The sequence below is a fragment of the Zootoca vivipara genome, chromosome 14, assembly GCF_965207765.1.
Source record: "Zootoca vivipara chromosome 14, rZooViv2.hap1.1, whole genome shotgun sequence".
NCBI classification, from domain to species: Eukaryota; Metazoa; Chordata; class Lepidosauria; order Squamata; family Lacertidae; genus Zootoca; species Zootoca vivipara.
The window spans coordinates 29,605,719-29,627,008 of NC_142597.1; the positions used below are offsets into that span (position 1 = coordinate 29,605,719).

At 53.3% G+C, this 21,290-nt stretch overlaps 2 protein-coding genes across 3 annotated transcripts; one reads left to right on the top strand and one right to left on the bottom strand.

The window, feature by feature from the left end:
- Positions 1–2,253: 2,253 nt before the first annotated feature.
- SMTNL2 (smoothelin like 2) lies at positions 2,254–14,802 on the top strand. 2 transcript variants are annotated; one of them, XM_035139912.3, is made up of 9 exons: positions 2,254–2,764; positions 6,931–7,021; positions 8,929–9,159; positions 10,265–10,336; positions 11,086–11,152; positions 11,275–11,448; positions 12,074–12,191; positions 12,508–12,659; positions 13,534–14,802. In XM_035139912.3, exons 1-9 carry the CDS (start codon positions 2,330–2,332, stop codon positions 13,658–13,660), a joined length of 1,467 nt encoding a protein of 488 aa, XP_034995803.1. In that variant the 5' UTR covers positions 2,254–2,329; the 3' UTR covers positions 13,661–14,802. The 2 variants fall into 2 exon arrangements, with proteins under 2 accessions (XP_034995803.1, XP_034995804.1); XM_035139913.3 differs by having other exon boundaries at positions 10,274–10,336.
- LOC118097271 (tricarboxylate transport protein, mitochondrial) lies at positions 14,803–21,237 on the bottom strand. Its single transcript, XM_035140003.3, has 9 exons — positions 20,915–21,237; positions 20,207–20,314; positions 19,573–19,672; positions 18,306–18,444; positions 17,803–17,887; positions 17,227–17,331; positions 16,989–17,104; positions 16,832–16,905; positions 14,803–15,593 (listed from the first exon to the last, which is right to left on the bottom strand). Exons 1-9 carry the CDS (start codon positions 21,015–21,017, stop codon positions 15,479–15,481), a joined length of 945 nt encoding a protein of 314 aa, XP_034995894.1. The 5' UTR covers positions 21,018–21,237; the 3' UTR covers positions 14,803–15,478.
- Positions 21,238–21,290: the final 53 nt, after the last annotated feature.

Sequence of the window (21,290 nt, forward strand, 5' to 3'; positions counted from 1 at the left end):
GCCCAAGAGCGGACGTCAGTTCACTGCAACTGAATATACATATTAGTGGGGGTGGGACGGAGACTAATTGCCTTGATTACACTTAATTGAAATGATCTCACAGCCTCTCGGGATGTGCTGGATTTTTCCTTCTGGACCTCTAGCAGAAAACGTTTCGAGCCACAGCTTCATATAATCAAAGGCGGCTATTTTTTGCCTAATGACTCCTTCGTCCAGAGCAGTGTTGTGATCTGGAGTCCAGCCATGTCACAAACATGGCAGGCAGTAAGCCCAGCCCAGCCAAAAGAGCGTCGGAGATTATTGCTTTACAAAAACATTGTGTGCACAGTTAAATAAGAACTGGCGTTCCGGCTGAATGCAGAATAACTCTGGGAGGCAAATGAATGTGGAGAAGGTGCCTCACCAACTCCCTGCTCAAAGGCTCAGGAGGCTGCAAACAATTGAATCTGGCCCTGAGTGAGAATCTCGATTACCCATGCACCTCCTTCTGCTAGTCAAACAAGCAACTTCCTCACCTGGGTGAAGCTCCTCAGTAAGACCCAGTTAAGGATATCAGAAGAGGTTGCTAGGTCTGCTCAATGACCCATCTAGTCCAGCATCCTATTCTCACAGTGGCCACCCAGATGCCCATAGAAAACCTGCAAGTTGGACATGGGTAAACCTCAGCTCTCTCACAACTGTGATTCCCACCAACTGGTATGTGGCAGAGCATAGCCATCGAGGCCAGCAGCCATTGAGTTTGTCAGTCCTATTTTAAAGCCACCAAGGTTGGTGGCCATCGCTGCCTCACGTCCACAAGTTCTAGTGTTACAAAAGAAGGAAACCTTTTGTCTCTATCCACTTTCTCAACACCATGCATAATTTTATAAACTTCTATCATGTCACCTCTTACTCAGCCTTGCTCTGAACTAAAAGATCCCAAATGCTGCAATCTTTCCTCCTCAGCAAGTTGCTCCCGTTCTGCTGACCTGTGGCAAAAGTGGGAAGTGCACAGCGCTTGACTGGCTAGTGCCAGTGATGTCACGGCCCACCGTAACTGTGTAGCAGTTTTGCATCAGGGTGTGGGTTTTCTTAAAAACAAAAACAAAAAAACTAACGCACATTTAAGTGTCCAATAAACATACCTATTGCATTTGGGAAAATAAAAGTAGACCGAAGATGAGAAACTTGGCCAGAACAGATGCCTCAATCACTAGAATGTTGCTGGTATGTTCACCCACTGACCTTCTATGATGTGAAGGTGGGAATAAACAGAAGGACCCCCAGCCAATACACTCACAGCCACTGATGTCTTAAAGCTACACTTGTGTGCAGCATCCAGGTGCCTCTAGGAAATGCCAGTCTCACCCACCAACCACTTTCCCATTACATTGCCCATCTGAGAGTGAGGAGGCTTCCCTAGTGCTGGATTTCAAAGAAGGAATTTGGATCATTAGAACCTTCTCCAGGTACCCACCAGGTTTCCTCCAAACATACCAAAAGGGTGCTCATGATCGTCTCTGCAAAGAGAGCTTCTTTCCTAAGGGTGAGATGGGATTGCATCTGTGAAATGTATTGGGGATGGGAAAATACAGTTGCAGCTGCCCCTGCCTCTCTGGGAGAGGGGGAAACAACCCTGGGAACATGCTCCCCTTCAGGTGGCTGGCTTGCCTGCACACAGGCTAAGGAAGGATGTGTACTGGTAGGAAAAGGCCCGAGATGTACTGGGCAGGAAGGTCCCTGTGTGGGTCGCCCTCCTCCCCCCTGCCAGCGGGAAAGCTTGAAGGCGTTTTCCTTCTGTAGCTTGCAGGAAATGCTTCTTGGGTGCCTCTCTCCTTCCCTCTGAGAAATGGGCTTAAGAGAGGCCAATTCAAAGACAGCAGGAAGATTCCTCCCAAGGGACTTGCTGCTTGGCAAAACTACCCAAGAACTGTCGGACGAACCGTCCACCGGCCGCCCCCTCCTTTTGCGCACAGGTGTCCTCTCCCTCTCGGAGCACCCCCTCTCTTGGAGGACTCTCTTCTCCCACCCCCAACGATAAGGAATTGTTGCTTTGGCAGCTGCGCCCCAACAACTGAGGAGAGCCGAGCCGGGCTAGCAGCTCCTCCCCCCCAGGGGGCTGTCTGTAGCGGCCGGAAAGCTCCCACTCCCCGCGCGCCTTTGCTCCCTCCCTCCCTCTCGCGCGCCCACCCATCCCTCTCCAGGCCCGGAGCGGCGGCGGCCTGCCCCCTCCCACCTGCCGTCTATAAAAGGCCGGGTCCGGCTTGGCCGGCCAGAGAGGCGGATGAACACACGGGGCGCTTCGAGGTGCCGCTAGTGTTGTTGGACGCCGGTTGCGCTCCCTAGAGCCATGGAGGTCAGCGCGTCGCGGGGAGCGCAGTCCTCTTCGGGGTCGTCGCCGGGGGACCTGGCGGACCTGAACGCGCAGGATGCGGCGACGGTGTGCGAGGCGCTGGGTCGCTACGAGGAGACGCTGCGCGGCGCTGTGCGCGAGATCCACGTGGACATCCAGGCCTTCAAGAACGGAGTGGACCGACAGGTGGCCGAAGTGCTGCGCCTGGCCAACCCGCTGGCACACAACGTGGCCGAGCTCCAGCAAGAGAACCGGCAGCTGCGCGCGCACGTGGAGCGCCTGGCCCGGCAGGTGGAAGCCCTCAACCGGGCGGCGGGGCTGCCGGACGCCTCCAGTCCGGAGCCCGAAGCCCCTACGACGACGCCGCCCTGGCTGAGCAGCAGCAGCCGCTTCGCCAGCCACGCCCGGCTCTCCCTCGCCACCAAAAGCCAGGTGAGGTCAATGGGAGTGGGAGGGCAGGTGGGATCGCGCCTTAAAAGGAGCAGCAACAGCCCCGACGGCTTGGAGGCCCCCTGTCCCTTTCTCCCTTGCGCGCTCTCGGCCCCGACGGTCAGGGAGGCTCCGGCTACCAGCAACCCTTGGGGGCTCTTCCTTTCTCTTGAAGAAGTACCGCTCTGGCACGGGGGGTGGGGTGGAGAAGGAGAGAGGAGGAAAGAAAGAACCCAACCCCCCTAGCGGCGGCCGTCGAGCGACCCTCGAGGGCGGGGGATTTGCTGCGGGCAGGATGTTTGCACGAGCGCCTTTGCACGTAGAGCGCGCTGGCTCGAGCAGGGGCTGGTGGCCTTCCGTCCGACGCCCCCTGTGGCCTTTTCCGCGTGGGAGGGGCGCAGGAGGGCGGCCGCCCACCACCACGTGGGAGGTGTTTTGGGGACGATGGCGCCTCCTTCCTGGGGGATTGTGCGGCCGAGCAAAGCTTGCTGTCAGTGGGGGCGCTCCTGACCCCAGGAATTCTTTTCACGAGGAAATGGTCTCTATAGCCACGAAAGCTAAACGTGTCAGTCTTTAAAGTATCACAGGATGCATTTCTTGTTTTTACAAGTACTGTACTGGATTTGGGGTGCAGACAGAAAGCACCCTGGAGCATGTGTGACGAGTAGTGCTGTCCTCTTGTCTGGCATTGAGCCACAGGACTGACCAGGCTGTTTTTCAAGAGTGGAGTCGAGGGAAGCAGCTGGTGACTTGGGGGCATGGGAATCGGCCAGAGGTTGAGGCTGGGGATGTCTTAAGGACCAGCTGCTTGCCAAGCCCCTAAATAGAAGGATAACTTGGGACTTGGTGTCCCTACCTCCTGTGGAGGAGATGGGATTTCTCAATCTGGATATGGGGTGGATTTAGTCCTGTGGGGATCACCTTTTGCCCTTTTTTTGCGGGGTGGGGGGAGGCTTACTGATTGCCCCATGCTGGGAAATCTGGGGATATGGATGTTAAAATGCTTCCCCCAAAGCACAGGCAAACTAGACTCCCAAGAAGCTAATAACAACAATCAACTGTTCCTGGAGAGACAGCTTTGCCTAGCTGCATGCAACAAAAGTTAGATCAGATCAGCCACTAATCAGGCTCTGTTGGGTTGGACCAAAGGCTAGGAGCTTTCCAGGAGCCAGGAAGACCCATCTGACAAGGCCCCAGGCAGGGTCCTACCCCCATTTGTCCTTCTGCCCAGCGTTCAAACTTCACCAAGTGCATTTTGCACCTGGCTACCGGCCACTTGCGACCAAGTGAAGATGCCTGGGTGCCAGGATGCTACCTGACGTCTCCACCACCTGGAGCTGCATGCCTGGGGCTCCTTGGATCTTCCCTCTTTTCACACACTAGCAACACATCCTTTAGAATACTATCCGTGATATTTTTATCTGCACAATCGGAATGAATTTCAGGAACCAAAATTTATTGTTGAGACTTTTGAGCCCTCTGCCCCCAAAAGTAGCAACTAGGATATTCCATTTTGGTGACTGCAACCCTGGTTTGAGGAGCCCTTTGGCTCCTAGCTTATATATCTGGGTTTCTAACACTGCTTCCAGCCCCACCCTCCATGGCATGACTCCTCAGAGCTGCACAGTCTCTGGACTACAGTGGGGAACCTCTGGCCTGCCACTTCTCCTCATTTGACCCAAACCACCATAAAGACATAAGAGCAGCCTGCTAGATCAAACCAAAGGGGGCACATCTAGTCTAGCAGGGTTAGGCGGCTGGTTTGGCCCCAGCTTTTGCCACAAATCTGTCGGTGTGGGGACTTCAAGGCCATCTCCATGGGGAGGTTCGTGCCTCCCCCCCCCCCGGACTCCTGATCTGTCTTTCTTTGCAAAGCCTCGTCTCCGCTGCTGGGCCAAAACCTCGCAGAGACTTTCTGCTTCTGTTGTTTATCTCCCTGGCCTGAGGGAGATTTTCTTCCAGCCCCTCCTGCAGCCTCTGCTGTGTTTTTCTGAAGCCCAAGTGGAGGAGGCAGATGCAGTGATCCAGCTGTGTGCTCCTGCTTCCAGGTGGCTCCTGCTTTGAGCCTCCTGCTGCTGTCAGGACCACTTAGCCATGACTTCACCTTGGCAGCTGAGCCTTGGGGGGAGGGGGGAGAGGAGTGGAGGCAGCTGGAACCCCCCTCCAGCCCAGCAACCAGCCTCTGGCCTTTCCATCGGCATGATTAATGGCTTTTGCAGGGAGTGGGCCTGGTTTATGTAACGCTCAGCAACAGCAGAGGTTGACAGCCGGGGCTTCAGAAGGGTCTGCATTTTGTTCTCTCCAAGCTCACCTCTGGGCGCTCCCCACGTTGGCTGGGGCTGAGCTCCCAGTACCGCACCCTCGCTATGTTATGCGAGCTCATCCTGGGCTCATGGCAGTCGCTGGTGGTGCCTCAGGGCAACTGGGGCCAGCTGCTGCTTAGCAGTGGCAAATGTTTCCTGCTGCCTTGTTGAGAGGGGGCTCAGGTTACAAGAAAGGAGATTCCGACTAAACACATGAAAAAAAACTTTCTGACAGTAAGAGCTGTTCAGCAGTGGAACAGACTCCCACAAGAGGTGCTGGACTCTCCTTCCTTGGAGGTTTTTAAGCGGAGCTTGGATGGCCATCTGCCATGGGTGCTTTAGCTGAGATTCCTGCATTGCTGGGGTTGGACTAGATGCATAGCTGCCAAGTTATCCCTTTTTTAAAGGGAAATTCCATTATGCTGAATAGGCTTCCTCGCGAGAAAAGGGAAAACTTGGCAGCTATGACTAGATGACCATTGGGTCCCTTCCAACTTTTACGGTTCTATGGCAGCCTCACTTTGGAGTGTTAATCCAGCTGTGGGTAGAGGGCATTGCAGGGTGGCCAGTGAGGTCCAGGTCTCCACATTCCCCCTTCACCCCTCAGCCACAGACAAGCCCAGAGGTCATAGCACCTAGTGGGTGCACTGGTCTGGTCAGCTGCTCTACAGACACCCGCCCTGTGGCTGTCTCCAAGGTCCTACTTTCACCACCTGTGGGTGACAACCAGGCATATTGCACAGGTTACCACTTTCCTCCCGGATCACTCATTCCTGGAGGTTTTTCTCTGTGTCCTGGATGTGGTGGAGGCTGTGGTTACTCAACTGATGAAAAGAAAATCTTTTCTCCGAGAGACATTCTCCGAGAGACACTCCTTCCCTTGTTTCGGGCCCCAGGCCAATATTTGAAAGGAGCTCTTTGCAAATCCCCGATTCCAGGTGGGCACATCTTCTCCAGGTGATGTACCTCCTGCCAGTGGGTTGCAGTTCCTGGCTTAAGTTTGTACCAAGGGCTGCAGGTAATTTCTTGACAGGTGGTGGTGGGCAACAGTGCAGTCTGTTTTACTGAGGACCTGGATCTTGCAGATTGGCTAAGGTGAAGTTCATTTTGATATTTGGAGACATTTTTGGAACGAGTGACAAGTAAAATAATCCTGTGTTTTGTGTGTGTGTGTGTAATTCTGTACTGTTATTTCGTAGATCGCTTGATAAACATGATGATTTCTCAGAAATGTGTCAGCTTTTGTGTGCACAGCTTTTTCTCGTGGGCAACTAGAAACAAGCCCCCCACCCCAATGAAGCTGAAGGTTCAAAGATTCAGGGAAGACAAAGTCCTTCTTCACACAGCACAAACAGTGGGACTCACTGCCTCAGGAGGAAGGGATGGCCACCAATTTGGATGACTTTCAGAGTGGATGAGACAAACTCAGGGAGGAGGCAAAGGCTGTCAATGGCCCTGACCCCTGATTCTTATGTTCTGACTCCTCTGCCAGAAGGCATGTGCCCCTGAAGAGTAGGGACTGGGGGGGGGTCATCAGTGGGGAGGGGGCTGCTGCTGTTGCATTCATGTCCTGCTTATGAGGACATCTGGGGCATCAGTTCATTTCCAGTGTCGGATGTGTTGTGTTGGGGTATCAATTAAAAACCATACAGCATTTAGCACAGTGTATGGTTAGAACACGCAGGAAAATTAAAGTGGTCCATTGGGGGGGGGGGTTGGGAGCCCCTGTCAGCAGCACACTTGAGGTTCAGAAGCACCACCCGCTCCCCCCCAAAAACTGTGTTCTGAAAAGCTTTGAAGCTCTGCTCTTTGGGGTTCTGGCCCCGCACGTGCTCCTCTCAAAGTTCTCTTCTTCTTTTCTTGCAGAGTTTGGACTTAGATGATCTGAGTGACTTGAAGAGCAGGAGAGCCCCTGACTCAGCTGCATTGGAGAATGGGCACCACCAGCCCTCCGGAGGTAAGGAAGCCAAGGAACTCCCTGCTGGAGAATCCTAGAATTGTAGAGGTGGAAAGGACCCAAAAGGTCGTTAGTTGAACTCCTGCAATGCAAGAATCACAGCTAAATGAAGGACAGCCTGTGCTCCAGCCCCAAATTTGGCCCACCCCAAACCTGGCAAACTTGCAAGGCAGCCTTTGTGGGGTGAAGTGGGGTATGGCTTATTATGTTCCCTCTTTTACCCTGTATCCATCCCAGAGACGAGCTAAATCTACATTATTTTGACAGAGGTGTTTGTTTGCTTATTTATGCTAGTGTCCGAATGAAAATCAAAGCAGTTTACAAACACCCAATTGCAACTTTCAACATGAACTCTTAACATTTTTTTCAATTCTTTCTCTTTCAAAGTTGTGATTGCGATCCCCCTAGGGGATGAAGGAGGGATAGAAATGGCTGAAAAGTTTTCCGAGTACAAAAGCCTAAGCCAGGCATAGGCAAACTCGGCCCTCCAGATGTTTTGGGACTACAACTCCCATCATCCCTAGCTAACAGGACCAGTGGTCAGGGATTATGGGAGTTGTAGTCCCAAAACATCTGGAGGGCCGAGTTTGCCTATGCCTGGCATAAGCAAATATCACTAGTCATAGATTGTGTAAAGGTGCCAACGGGGTTGAGCGAGCCTTGCTCTGGGAGCCATCAGGCCAAAGTGGGACCTCCTTTCTCCCTTCTCTGACCACCTCCCTCCACCCAAACCTGAGAACAGGGGAACTTCGGCAATCAGGAAATGGGCAGCCAACTCCTTGGTGTTCACCTGCTGCAGTGAGCTGCTGCTTCTGGATTGCAGGTGCCCCCAAAGTCCTGCCTGCTTTCTCCAACAAAGAGGAGGATCTCTGCAGTGGCAAAAGCCAAACAGCATCCAGGAGGGCAGCCCGCCACCCCCAGCTAAATACACCGAGGTTCAGAAAAAGGCAACCAAAATGATCAAGGGGATCGAGCGAATCCCCTACGGGGAAAGGTTGCAGCATTCAGGACTTTTTAGTTTAGAGAAAAGGCGAGTGAGAGGCGACATGATAGGGATTTATAAAACGAGGCATGTCGTAATTGGAGGAAGTGGATGGAGAAAGGTTGAGTGAAGCTGAATGTTGGAAGGTTCAGGACAGAGAAAAGAAAATAATTCTTCATGCAGCATGTAGTTAAACTGTGCAACTCCCCATAGCAGGTCCCCATTGGGCCGATTCATGGAGGAGAAGAGGGCTATCCGTGGCTGCTAGCCACCATGGCCCGGCTCTGCCTCCGCAGTTGGAGGCAGCAATACTTCTGAATACCAGTTGCTGGAAACCTCAGGAGGGGTGAGAGTGCTCTTGAGCTCAACTTCTGCTTGTATGTTTCACAAAAGAGGCATCTGATGGCCACCGTGAGAACAGGATGCCAGGAGGCGGATCTCTGGTTTGGCAAAAGCAGCATTGTGTCCTGGAGGGGGGGCCCACATACACACATGTTCAGCACTGGGAAGCTCAGTTGGTTAGAGCTATTAAGTGTTGATAATGGCAAGGCTGCAAGTTCGATCCCCATCCGTATGGGACAGCTGCGTACTGCTGCATTGCAGGGGGTTGGACTAGATGATCCTCAGGTCCCTTCCAACTCTACAATTCTGTTCTTCTTCTCGCCACCGTCCTCGCTCCCGGTAGTTTGAAGCAATAGCATTTTTGTGTCAGCTGCAGGAAATGATAATAATCTCAGAAGAAGGAGAAAACAAGACGTTGTAAACTGCTTGGAGGGACCCCTCCTCCTTCAGAGGATGGTCTAGAATTTTTCCATTAACGTGAGCTGGGCTTCTTCACTGTTCACTATGAGCATGCAGAGCTCCAGTAGTGTCTTTTGCACTCAGTCTACTTTTGCATCTCTCCCCGTACCACCCCCCCCCCCAGGCCTGGCCAGGCTCGCCCAGGAATCAGCTCCTCCTCCTCCTCTTCACCGGCCGAATTCCTCTCCCGAGGCCCACGAGCCGGCAGTGAGTCTGCGGAAGCCGCACCTTCCTGTGACCTCCGTCACCAGAGTGTCGGAAACCTACTCGGGAGAAACCACGCTGTTGCCCATCTCGCCAAATGTTCCTGGAGGGCAGCCGAGTGAGGCTGTGTCGAAAACATCAAGCCAAGGAGGTAAAAGAAGAGTAGGAACCCGGCCGGTGGCTGGTGGCAGCGGGAGGCATGTGACTCCCTTCAGCCTTTGAGGGCCTCACCCCCAAGGCAACCCGTGAGTGTCATGCATCCTTCCTGGTGGCCCCAGACCACAGCAGGATTCCCAGGAGGGCTTGTGCTGGGGGTTGGCCCTTTAAATATATGTTTACTCTGGAGTTATTGGTAGTTGTAGGGCAGGCATAGGCAAACTCAGCCCTCCAGATGTTTTGGGACTACAATTCCCCACCATCCCTCACCACTGGTCCTGTTAGCTAGGGATCATGGGAGTTGTACCGTATTTTTCGCTCCATAAGACGCACCTAATTTTTAGAGGAGGAAAGGGGGAAAGCCCTGTTTTTTGGGGGGGATCAGCTCAAAGTTGTGCAGCTTCTTTTGCAAATGGGAAAAACCCTGTTTTTTTAGCATCAGCTCACAGTTGTGCAATTTTTTTACAAAGGGGGAAAGCTCCACTTTTTTGAGGATCAGCTCACAGTTATGTAGCTTTTTTTCAAAGGGGGGAAGCGCCATTTTTGAGGATCAGCTCAAAGTTGTTGAGCTTATCTTGCAAAGGGGGGGGGAATCCTGTTTTTATGGGTTCAACTCACAGTTCTGCAGCTTCTTTAGGAAAGGAAAGGGAGTCATTTCTACAGTTTCCAGTCAGATAATCTAACCAGCCAGTCACATGTCAGCTGGGGAAAGACAACAATGGAGGCTGGGCAAGGGGTCTGGGCTGGGAAGGGAGCTAGCGTCTCTTATCTCCTTCCCTGATTTCTTGCAATCAGCTGCTGAGACGCACAGACATTTCCTCTTACTTTTTAGGAGGAGAAAAATGTGTCTTATGGAGCAAAAAATAAGGTAGTCCCAAAACATCTGGAGGGCCGAGTTTGCCTATGCCTGTTGTAGGGGGTCCCCCTGCAGCTGTTCAAACACATTTGCCAGCGCGGGGGGGAGGCCTACCCTCCTGTTCCATCAGCCTGGGTCTGATCCTGGGTCTTCACATACCCTGGTGGCTTTGCGATAAAGACACACCTGCATTCTTTAGCATGAAAACCAAACCTGCAGGCTTCTAACTTCTGCTTCTTTGCAGTGAGCGCAGTAAGCGCAGTAAAGAATTGGAGCATAAGTTCCACGAGGACCGGAAGCGCCGCCGTCACCTCAGGTCAGCCAGCTTCCCTCGCCCCGCCCTGCTGTTTACAACAAGGGGTTTCCATAATTACAGTATGGAGGTGAATTCAGGGGCCACCCCAAGGCTGGAGGTGCTGGCAGGCCCAATTGCCTGCCTGGCAACGCCATAATCCTAACCCTGCTCAGGGCTCACTGAGATAAAGTGACTTGAGCAAATGCAGGACAAGGTTAAGCCATGGAACTGGCTCCCACTCACAGCAGGCAGTGTTGGCCACCAACTTGGATGGCGTTAAAGGGCTAGGCAAATTCATAGTGGAGAGGGCTATGGATGGCAACTAGCCACAATGGCAGCTCGGGTCCTGTTTGTGGGTTTCCCACAATAGGCATCTGGTCAGCCACTGTGAGAACGGGATGCTGGACTAGATGGGCCATTGGCCTGATCCAATGGACTCTTCTTATGCTCTTATGGGCCACTGCTACATGGATCTGCATGACACTCAAAACACCAGGCCTTGCTTTAGCTAGGCTAATTGATGGACCTTTGCATCCGCAAAGGCTGGAGGAGATGGACTTGGGTAGCAAAGAGGAGTCTCTGTTTATGAGCCTGGTTAACCAGCAGCAATAAATACTTTAAAGGGATCTGGGCACATGTGTCTATAAGGAATTTTGGGGAGTGGAAAAGCCAATTGTTCCCTGGGCAGGAGTTCTGTAAATGGGGGGTGGGGTTAGGAACAACACAACACCAAAATGCCTTCACCCTCATTCATTTCATTTTATCCGCAGAGAAATTCTCTTCTGTGACAAAGTCAGTGTCAGCTGTAACCTACGGAGCCCACCAGGCTAGTGAAAGGTGAGGCTTTGGGGCTGGGGGGCTTAGAGGCATCGTTCAGGGACCCCCCCCACCTTCAAAAGGATTGATCATCTGTAGCTCTCTTTTAACAGGACATTTGCCTTTTTCTCTTGTTCTGACAGCATTGTTGCGGACAACCAGCGGGATGGAGCCCCGAAATCCCACTCCCCACCCCCCACGGTCCACAGGCAGGTGGAGAAACGGAGAGAGCTGGTGAGGTCTCAGACGCTGCCCCGGACCTCTGGGACGCAGGCCAGGAAGGCCCTCTTTGAGAAGTTTGAGCAGGACAGCGGGAAGTATGTGGCGCCTCCCGTGGTCCCGATTTGTAGCTGTGAGGGGTGCATATCTATATGCACATGTATAAAATGGGGGTACAGCTGACTTGACAGCAGTACATGCATAAAAGATCCAGGGGCTTTAGTAGACCAGAAACCGAATGTGAGTACACAGTGTGATGCAGCAGCAAGAAAGGCTAATGCAATTCTAGGCTGCATCAACCAAAGTCTAGTGTCCAGATCAAGGGAAGTAATAGTATTATTACTGCCTTAGTCATAACACACCTGGAATACTGTGTCCAGTTCTGGGCATGACAGTTTAAGGAGGACATTGACAAGCCGGAAGGTGTGCAGAGGAGGGTGACCGAGATGGTCAAATTTCCTGCGAGCAAAGGCGGGACCAAAACTCTCGTGGCAGCCACAGTCCAGCTCATGGAGGAGACTGCTGTTGACAGCTACTAGCCCCAATGGCTGTGCCGTGCCTCCACACTGGGAATAGCTAAGTTGGTAGAGCATGAGACTCTTAAATCTCAGGGTGGTGGGTTTGAGCCCCATGTTGGGCAAAAGACGCCTGCATTGCAGGGGGTTGGACTAGATGACCCTTGTGGTCCCTTCAAACTCTACAATTCTCTGCTCTTCCCTGCAGGGGCAAAGGGGAGGGGCGGGCCAAGCTGAAGCGGTCGCAGAGCTTTGGGGTCGCCAGTGCGAGCAGCATCAAGCAGATCCTTCTCGACTGGTGCCGATCCAAAACCATCGGCTACAAGGTATTTGTTTATTCCGTTGCCTGCATCTCCCACCTCCTCCTTTGCGGAGCTCTGGGTGGTGTATGGGAGTCTCCCTCTTCCTCATTTAATCCTCACAACCCTGCGGGGTAGGCTAGGCTGAGAGGCAAGGCTTGATCCCCAAGGTTTTACCCAGCCAACTTGATGGCCAAGTAGGGATCCCCCATCTCACTGTTTCCCTCCTTCACTCTTGTAGAGCCCCATGGCCTGTTCTGAAAGGGATGGGGGCTTCGTAACCCTGATAGCACAGAGCGTTCCTTCCTTCTAACCTCTGCCCCCCTCCCCGCCCCGGCTGCAGCACATCGACCTGCAGAACTTCTCCTCCAGTTGGAGCGATGGGATGGCATTCTGTGCCCTGGTCCACTCCTTCTTCCCGGAGGAATTTGACTACCAGGCACGAGACCCCTCCAAGCGCAAGGAGAACTTTGAAGTGGCCTTCAGCACGGCGGAGTAAGTTGGCTGCAGCCTCCCCTGCTGCCTGGGCTAGAGGCTCACCCTTAGGGGGCACAGAGATTGGTTGTACAGGCTCTCCTGTTAAGACTGTGGCATTTATAGCCCGCGCCTGACATTTGGGGAGGGCTTGCAGGGCAGGGGGCGGGGAGAGAAAATGTTCTGTGAGATGGGAGGGCCTGGGGCAAGCCCAGCTGAGCCTCCTTTGCAGGGAGGTCTGAGGAAAGACCACATTTGAAAAACGGTACAGTTCAGGAATTGGGAAAGGTCCAGAATAAGGCATCCCAAGTGATCAAGGGGGTGCAACGACTCAGGTGGTGCAATGGGTCAGTGTGTCGGGCTGCTAACCAGGGATAGTTGTGGGCACCGTTCCTGCATTGTAGGGGGTTGGACTAGATGGCCCTTCGGGTCTCTTCCAACTTACAATTCTGGGACTCCCTTATAAGGAACAGTTGCAGCGTTTGGGACTTTTTGCTTGGAGAAAAGGCACGCAAGAAGTTTAGGAAATGCTGCAGAACTTGTGAACATGCAATGAAGTTGCACATAGGAAGATTCAGTACAGAGAAAAAGCATTTCATGGAGCGTGGAGTTCAACTGTGGAACTCCCTGCCACAGGAGGAAGTGATCATCTTGGATGGCTTTAAAAGAGGGGATTGAGGTGTATATAAAACCAATAAAAATACCTTTAAAAAAATAAATAAAAGAGGGGATTGGGCAAGGTCACGGAGGAGGAGAGGGCTATTAGTGAGAACAAGATGCTGGACTTGTGAGAACAAGATGCTGGACTAGATGGGGCCCCTTTGGCCTGATCATCAGGCTCTTCCAATGTCCTTCTCTCTCTCTCTCCTTCCTCTGACTCGGCTGCCTCTTGCAGGAAAATGGCTGGCTGCGACCGCCTGATCGAAGTGGACGACATGATGCTGATGGGCCGCAAGCCAGACCCCATGTGCGTCTTCACCTACGTCCAGTCCCTCTACAACCACCTCCGGCGCTTTGAATGAAGCCAGTCCAGGCCATGAAGGGAGCAGCCCCAGCCGCCTGCCAAGAGGGTTGTGGCGCTGCGCTCGCCAGAAGAGCAAACACTTGCTCCTTCCCCTGTGCCCACCTCTTCTTCCTGCGTTGCCATGGAGGGAGGCCCCAGGTGGGCAGAGGCTGCCACCGCCCCAAGCCCAGTGCCAATGGGTTGTGGCGGCAGGGCTGGCTGGTCGAGGCAGAGGTTTCTTGATCTCTCCAGCCAGCTGAGGCTGGAGGAGGTGCTTAGGCTGCCCTTTCCTCCATTTGGCACAGGCCTCCAGGGGTGTCTGCCTGTGCCTGGAAACTGCCTTCATCATGTGTGCCAACAGAGCTCAGTGCCATCCTCTCACCCACCCCTGAGCCCTGTTTTCTTGAGTTGAGGTTAGTAGCAGAGGCTGGATACCAGGTGCTAGATGCGGCCAGGGGTAAGTTCTTGAAGGAACCCCCCCCAGCCTGTGAGTGTGTGTGTGTGTGTGTGTTCGGCATTGGGCAGCCCAGTCCCTTTTTTACTTCTACTGTGAAGGCAACTTTGCTTCTGCTGCCCAACTCCAAGGTGCAACAGTCCATGTGGCCAAGCTGAGAGCTGAACCAGTTGCCCCACTTGCCACAGGAGCCACAAGCCAGATTGCCAAGACCAGCCTGGCTCCTCTTTGTCCCACTTTCATTTCCCACCTTCAAGGCAGGCCACACTGTTTGTATGTGTGTGTGTGTCTCTCTGTGTGTGTTCACTCTTGTCTCCCTGCTTTGGACATAGTTGAAGCCAGCCTGAAGATCCCAGGGGGTTAGAGGGCAGAAGGCTCTGCATAGTTCCCCAAATATGGAAACTGAGCAGGACCTCTTGTCCCAAACAGCCCCCCTCCCAGCTTGAAAATGAGCCCTAAAATTCTGCACCCTGTGGAGGAGGGCTCCTTAGTTCTGCTAGGCCGATGAAGGTGCACCCACTACCCCCACCTTGACCCACCCCAAAAAAGGTGCTCCCCGGCTTGCTCAGGCCAGCAAGAGCTGCTCCGAGCCTTTTGGGCTAAGGCTTCCTTGCTGATATTTATACATACATATATATATATAATGCCTGGCTCTGTACAGATGGCCATTTCTAATCCTCTCTCTCTATATAAAAAGGCAGCTCTTGTTTGGTCTTCGTCCTTTTATTCCGAAAAGCAACATTTATGAACTTGTAAACATCAAGTCAGCCTTAAATAACAGCGGCAACTAAGTTAGAAAAAGAGACAGACTTAAAAAGGCACAAACATCAGAAACACGCAACGGCTTTCCTCGAAATGGGTGCAATGGCTCCTTCCTAGAGTGGCGAGGAATCGCCCTCAGCAGGAACAAATCCAACTTCTCTGCACGTGCGAATGGCTGCAGGCAGGCTCTGTCCTCTCTAAAGGAGGGGGGTGGGGCTGCTGTGCCTGGCTTGAGCTTGCAATGCAAAGCCTCTCTCCTGTAATGCACCTGTTCCCGAAACACACTGACAACAGCTGACTTGGAGTGGACGGCACCTCTCCCCACCCCTGGAATTGGTAGCAGGAAGAGTATGCGCTCCTGACCATAAATAGGCATATGAAAGCCATGTGGCGCTTGAGCTGGAAGCATTTTGGAGTACCGTTCAGTGTTCCCAGAGAATGTGGGGTGGGCAAGGTTAATAAGAGCAAGGTGACCCTTTTGCTGGGGGGCTATCCTGGAAGAGGGGAACCTCTGATCTTACAAGGCTTCCCCCTCTCCTGCGTGGGAGGGAAGGGAGAGGAAAGGGGAGCTGTGGGTGGGACGGGGATTCGCCCGCCAGCCCCTCCTGCACCCGAAGAGCCTCACATGGTTTTCCAGACCTTGTTGAGAAGTTTCACCACCTCCTCGTAAATGACAAAAACGATGGCCACATCCAGACAGACCCGGCCGAGGCGGGGGACTGTCCCTTTGTAGAACCTGTGAAAGGGAAAGATCCCAAAGTCAGAAAAGTGTTTTCAACAGGTTGCCACCCACCACCCCCCGGTTAACCCAACATCAGACAGCAGCTAGTGGGTGGAGACTCGGAGGTGCTGGACCAAGGAGACCTGGGTTCAAAACCCAGCCCAGCTATTTAGGCTCTCTGGGTGAGCAGGGAGAGTCAGTCACCATCTCTTGGCTTGGCCTACCTCGCAGGGTTGCTTTGTGGATAAAATGGGCAGTGGTAAAAGGAAAGAGAACCACACACACACTTACTTTGGACGCACTGGATGAAAGCCACAAATAAGGTTTTTAAACAAATCCGTCACGGATTCTTGAGCTGCGATTCCCGCATTGCAGGGGGTTCAACTAGAGGACCCTCGGCGGTCCCTTCCAACTCTACAGTTCTATACTAATTAAATGAGTGGGCTGCCTGCAGACTCAGCAGCTCCAGGTAGGGACATCATGCAAGGGAAGGCAGAGAACTCTTGGAGGCAGGGGGAATGCCTCTTGTGCTACATCACATATGTCAACAACTCAGAACTGGCAGTGTGTCTTATGGCAAATGTGAGAAGAGGGAAGCGGAGAAAATGCCAGACAGTATCCTGCCTCCCAGGCTGTATTTTTTATTTATAAAAATACTTCTATACCACTGAATCAAAAAAATCAAAGTGGTATATAGAAACAAAACCATAAAAACAGTTTTAAACAGTCACCAACTAGCCATTGTGGAAGGGTGTGTGTTCTAATTGCTTGCACAGGCCTGGCAGAATAGAAAAGCTTTCAGCAGGCATTTAAATGTTGGCACGAAAGGTGCTTACTGAATCTCCAGTTTCAGAGAGTTCCACAGGACTGGGCTGATGCAATACCAAGGGCTCAGTTTCTTTGACCAGTGATGCTACTGCAGGTGATCTCAGTGATGGAGCTGGGATAGAAGGGCTCAGGCAGTCAAGGCTGCAGCCACAAGAACTGCAGAAGATAAACTGGAGAACTAAAGTCCAGTGTGGGAGATGGGAGAAGAGGCCTGGATTCAAATCACTGCTCAGCCTCAAGGCTAATTAAGCAGCCTTGGTAAAGTCAGTATATCTAGGCCTGACCTACCTCGTAAGATTGTTGTTAAGGCTAAAACACCACTGAGTCGCCAAAGAGGAGAGAGAGTGAGATAAAGGCCTAACGCAGACAAAAGAGCCCCAGTGCAAGTCAGCTAAGATGAAGGCGGCCAGTTTAGCCTCACTCACGCCAAAGGGCCCTCGTTTTTCAGGATCTGGTAGGCACAATCCATGGTGTTTCGGTACTTGTATGCTTCCAGCCCCTTGAGAAAGAGAAGAGGGAGGTTTGGAGTTAAGAGCAGCTGAAATCCAGCCCCTTCCCAGAGGTGGCTGGGGGTGCCCTCACCTGCATCCTGGTCTTTATGACATCCAGGGGGGTGTTGCCAAAGACGCTCGCTGCTCCCGCAGTGGCCCCAAACGCAGCCGTGACAAACGGGTTCATCTCCCTGTGGGGGTCGTCCCCTGCCAGGCCCAGCAGAAGGGCAGAGAAAGAGGCATTCAGGCTGATGCAGGAAAGGACTACCACCAGCAGCAGCACAGGGATAAAGAAAGCTCATCCTCGGCTTAGCTGAGCGCCTTCTTACCTAGATACCAGTTGCGGAAGGAGGTCATGACGAAGAAGCGGATGGCCTGGTTGGAGCCTTGCTTGAGGATGGTGGCCGTGAGGCCCTGGTAGGTCCCACGCAGGCCTGCAGGGTAGAGAATGGGGAGCTCTGGTTAGGGGGCGGCTGCTGCCTGGTTTCCTTCAAGTCCACCTGGCCTCGGGCCAAGAGAGAGTTTAGAGGTTTCTGTGTGGCAGACACCCCTGTGTCAAAGCTTCCTCCATTTTCAGGAAAATGCCATAGCCCGGTGCTTTCGCATTGAATTGCAGGGGGTTGGACTGGATGACCCTTGGGGGTCCCTTCCAACTCTATGATTCTATGGTAGAGCATCTGCTTCGCATGCAGAAAAAACCCAGCATGGTGTAGTGGTTAGTTGCCCTTTTCTGAACACTTTCCAGCTTGCCAGTAGCCTCCTTAAACTGGGGTGCCCAGAACCAGACAGGAGTCCAGGTGGGGTCTTTGTGGCAGAATTCACCACTAAGGAGCTGTAACTAGGGCTTTATTTGTTATTCTGCTGCAGAGACAAACGCAGCTGCCTACATTTCCGCTCCAGCTTACCTTGTTCCCGCACAATTTCCCGAACTCCATGGAAAAAGCCTCTGTACCTGGGTGTCAGGGACCCCTGATCGTGAATGAACTTCACCTGCAAATGGCAACGAAGAATAACAGATTCAGCACCAAACTTATCCCTTGCCTAATCCAAAGGCGAAAATGGAATAGGAGAAAAGGAGGGCCTGCCACACCGAGAATGTGCTCTAAATGGCGCATCAAGCTCGGCCTGGGTGGTGGAGTGCTTAGCACAGGGTACCTCGCTGCAATCAGGGAGACCTGGGTTCAGAAAATTATATCCACTGAGCCACAAAACTTCCTGCGTGACCTCAGGTCAACAGCCAGACCTACCTCACAGGTAGGTAATGTTACGAGAAGAGGGTGTGGCGTCATGCACACATGACAGGACCCCCCCCCAACGAAGGGCACAACTCCATGTCTATGGGTGGGGGCACATTCATTCCCGCTGGCCTCTGCCATGAGATACATCCAATACTTGGAGCTCCACCTACCTTGATGGTCTCCATGGGACAGACTACCACCACGGCCTCCGCCACGCCAGCCCCGAGGCCACACAACAAACTCTTCTTGCTGTCCAGCTTCCCTTGAGGGTCCTTGGCAGAATTGCTGAGGACCTCAAAGATCCCGAACCTGCAGAAAACCAGGGGGCTCAAACTGTGTCTTGGGATCGTAGAATTGTAGAGTTGGAAGGGATCCCCCGGGAGGCAAGTAGCCCAACCCAATGCAGGGATCACAACTACAGAATCCCTGACAGATGGACACCCAACCTTTGCTTTAAAACTTTCCATGAAGGAGAGTCTGCTACCATCTGCAGGGGTCCGTCTGTCTTAAGAAGACAGGAGTTCATCTTAGATCTGTCCATCCTAAGATGGACAGCTGGTGGGGGGAAGGGGGGTGATGAAGTGCAGAGGTTTTCAACCTTTTTCAGTCCACGACTCCCTCGACCAACTACATTCTTTCTGTGGGGCTCAGGAGCCCCGTTATGTCACCCCTTGCCTGCAGAGCTGGCAGCCTCTCAACCTTTTTTGGACACCCTCCCTTGTGGAGTGTTCCCTCAGTCTCCTCTCTTCTCCCCTCTTCTTGGGAGTTCTCTGGGCAGCTGCTGCTGCTGCCGCCACCCCTGGTCCCTGAACTGCTCCCCCCTCCGCCGCAAAGAGAGGTGCCTCCCAGAGGCATCCTTTGCCTGAAGAGTTTATAGATAGATACATACTTTATTGTACATTGTACATAGTATAACAAAATTGAATGCCATCCCATAAAAACAAAACAAAAACACAATTACAGCCACACACATACACACCCGTCACAACTCCCCAAGATCATATTATTTAGTTACAGCATTTAAGATGGTTATAGCTCTTGGATAGAAACTGTTTTTTAATCTATTGAGTTCTTGATTTGATTGTTCTGTATCTCTTGCCCAAAGGCAGCGGTGCAAAAAGACTATATCCAGGATGTGATGAATCCTTATAGGCAGGACTGCTGCAATAAACAGCTGTGCAAGCCTTCCGGAGGCAGAGATGGGAGAGGGCAACAGAGGAGGGAGGGGAAAGGAAGAGGGGCAGAGCCCAGTGTTGCCCGTGGCACCCCTGACCATCATCCAAGGCACTCCAGGGTGCCACAGCATACTGGTTGAAAACCACTGCTCTAGTGAGTGCATTTGGACTGCTCTCTGTTTGGGTGCTGTTTGGCCCCTGTGTGCAAGTCTGAGAAAAGCCAACAGGGTGATGTCGTCAAGAAAGAGCAGCAGGTGCCTACCTGACAGCAGATTTCGGGATGGAGCCGTACAGCAGGGAGCTGAGGCCCCTGTACAGCCCCCTGAAGCCATGGTCCTGGACAGTCAGTCTCACACAGTGCCCTGCAAGGGAGGCACCAAAGACTGTGAGCACAGGAGATGCAGAATGCGGACTGGCTCACTTGCGAGTGCTGCCTGGAGCTCCTGGCTTGAGTACAGTTCTGGAAAGGGGATCCGAAGTCATTGCAAGGCAGAGGGTCTGTGATCACTCAGCTGCAAGGGGGATATGTGCTCCTTTCAGAGGAACGCTTCCCAGGCCTCTGCTTCATTTGCTAGTCTGCAAAGAGGGGGTGTGGCCCAACTAGATCACAAGGAGGGGGTCAGGTGGAGATATATTTGTTGGGGGAAGAAAAAGGGCTGAATCTAACAACAAGTGCCTGAGAAGATATTAGGTCCACCCACCAACCTGCCTTGGGTAGGGAGACTGGGTCTAAACAAAACCAGAACAAGGAAGGGAGTCCCAGTAGGGGGTCAGGGCAGCCAGTCATAGAATTGTAGACTTTGAAGGGATCCCCAAGGGTCATCTAGTCTACCCCCCCAGGCAAAGGCATTGGGACTCTGGCCAGCCTGCTCCAAGGGGTGGAAAGGGTGGCTGACCAATGCTCCTGTAGCGCGGTGGGTTGGCCCTCTCATCCAGCTGCAGCTGCGTCTTGACATACTCCGTGGGGAAGGTGATGCAGATCTCGATGCCCCCCGCAATGCCGCCTGAGCAAGAGAGAGAAAAGGGGGCGAGGCATCAGTGAGCTGGGCCCTGATCTGCGTGGAGAAAATATGGATGCTCCGTGCCCGAAGAGTCAGCCTGCTGTGTCCTGCTCTGCAGGGCAGGTGGTGCTTCAAAAGAGTCAGTTCTGGGCAGCAGAGGAAGCCGCGTTGCAGCAAAGGAGGGCGATGATGACGGTTCGCCTAGCTCAGCATTGCCGGCACTGACTGGCAGCGCCTCTCTAGGGTGCCCGTCGGGAGGTTCTCTCCCATTCCCACCCCTGGAGATGCTGCGTCGGGGGCTTTCTGCAGATAGAAGCAGGTGCTGTGCCCACTGAGCAACACGGTCCTTTGAAGGGCTCTCTCTCCACCCACCCTTCAGCCTCCAGGCCAGAGAGGGGCTCCCGGGGGCCAAAGGCGAGGAGGAGACACGGAGAAGGGATACCAACCCGCCCGCGCCGGTGGGACAGGGAGGTCGCGCCGTCAACCAAAGGGACGTTCTTCTCCTCTCCCCTCATTCCGCACCGCAGTGTGTTCTGCGCCCGCCCATCCGGGGGATGGAAAATGGGTGGGGGGGAGGGGCCGCCGCGGCCGTTTCTGTCTCACCTGCCAGGATCGCCTTGCCCGGGTGGGTCAATTTGGGCCGGCCGGGGGCGGCGGCGGCGACCGGAGGGGCTCGAGCCCCGCCAGGCTCCGAGGTCTCGGCCATTCCGACACGCCCAGGCGACTGTGAGGCTGAGGCGGCTCCTCGGCTCGATTACAATATTCATAAGCCCATCATGAATATTAATAGATGGCGCGGGCCGCTCGAGCCAGCCTCAGGGGGCACGCGGATTGGCAGCTGCGAGGCCCAGAGAGCATGCGATTGGCTGAGCACACTGGCGAAGTCGGGTGGCCGAGTGGGATGCTTCCCTCCCCCCACCACATTCGGCTGCCATTGGCGCATGCGCAAGGCGATGCTTTAAGAAGGGACTTTTGCTGC

Excerpts from the sequence above, each read along its gene's own strand:
- SMTNL2 (XM_035139912.3), top strand. The coding sequence starts at position 2,330 with ATGGAGGTCAGCGCGTCGCGGGGAGCGCAGTCCTCTTCGGGGTCGTCG. Across the intron at positions 2,765-6,930 it reads CCCTCGCCACCAAAAGCCAG|AGTTTGGACTTAGATGATCT; the intron begins GTGAGGTCAATG and ends CTTTTCTTGCAG. Across the intron at positions 10,337-11,085 it reads AAGCGCCGCCGTCACCTCAG|AGAAATTCTCTTCTGTGACA; the intron begins GTCAGCCAGCTT and ends TTTTATCCGCAG.
- LOC118097271 (XM_035140003.3), bottom strand. The coding sequence starts at position 21,017 with ATGGCCGAGACCTCGGAGCCTGGCGGGGCTCGAGCCCCTCCGGTCGCC. Across the intron at positions 18,445-19,572 it reads ATCCCGAAATCTGCTGTCAG|GTTCGGGATCTTTGAGGTCC; the intron begins GTAGGCACCTGC and ends GGTTTTCTGCAG. Across the intron at positions 17,888-18,305 it reads GTCCCATGGAGACCATCAAG|GTGAAGTTCATTCACGATCA; the intron begins GTAGGTGGAGCT and ends TGCCATTTGCAG.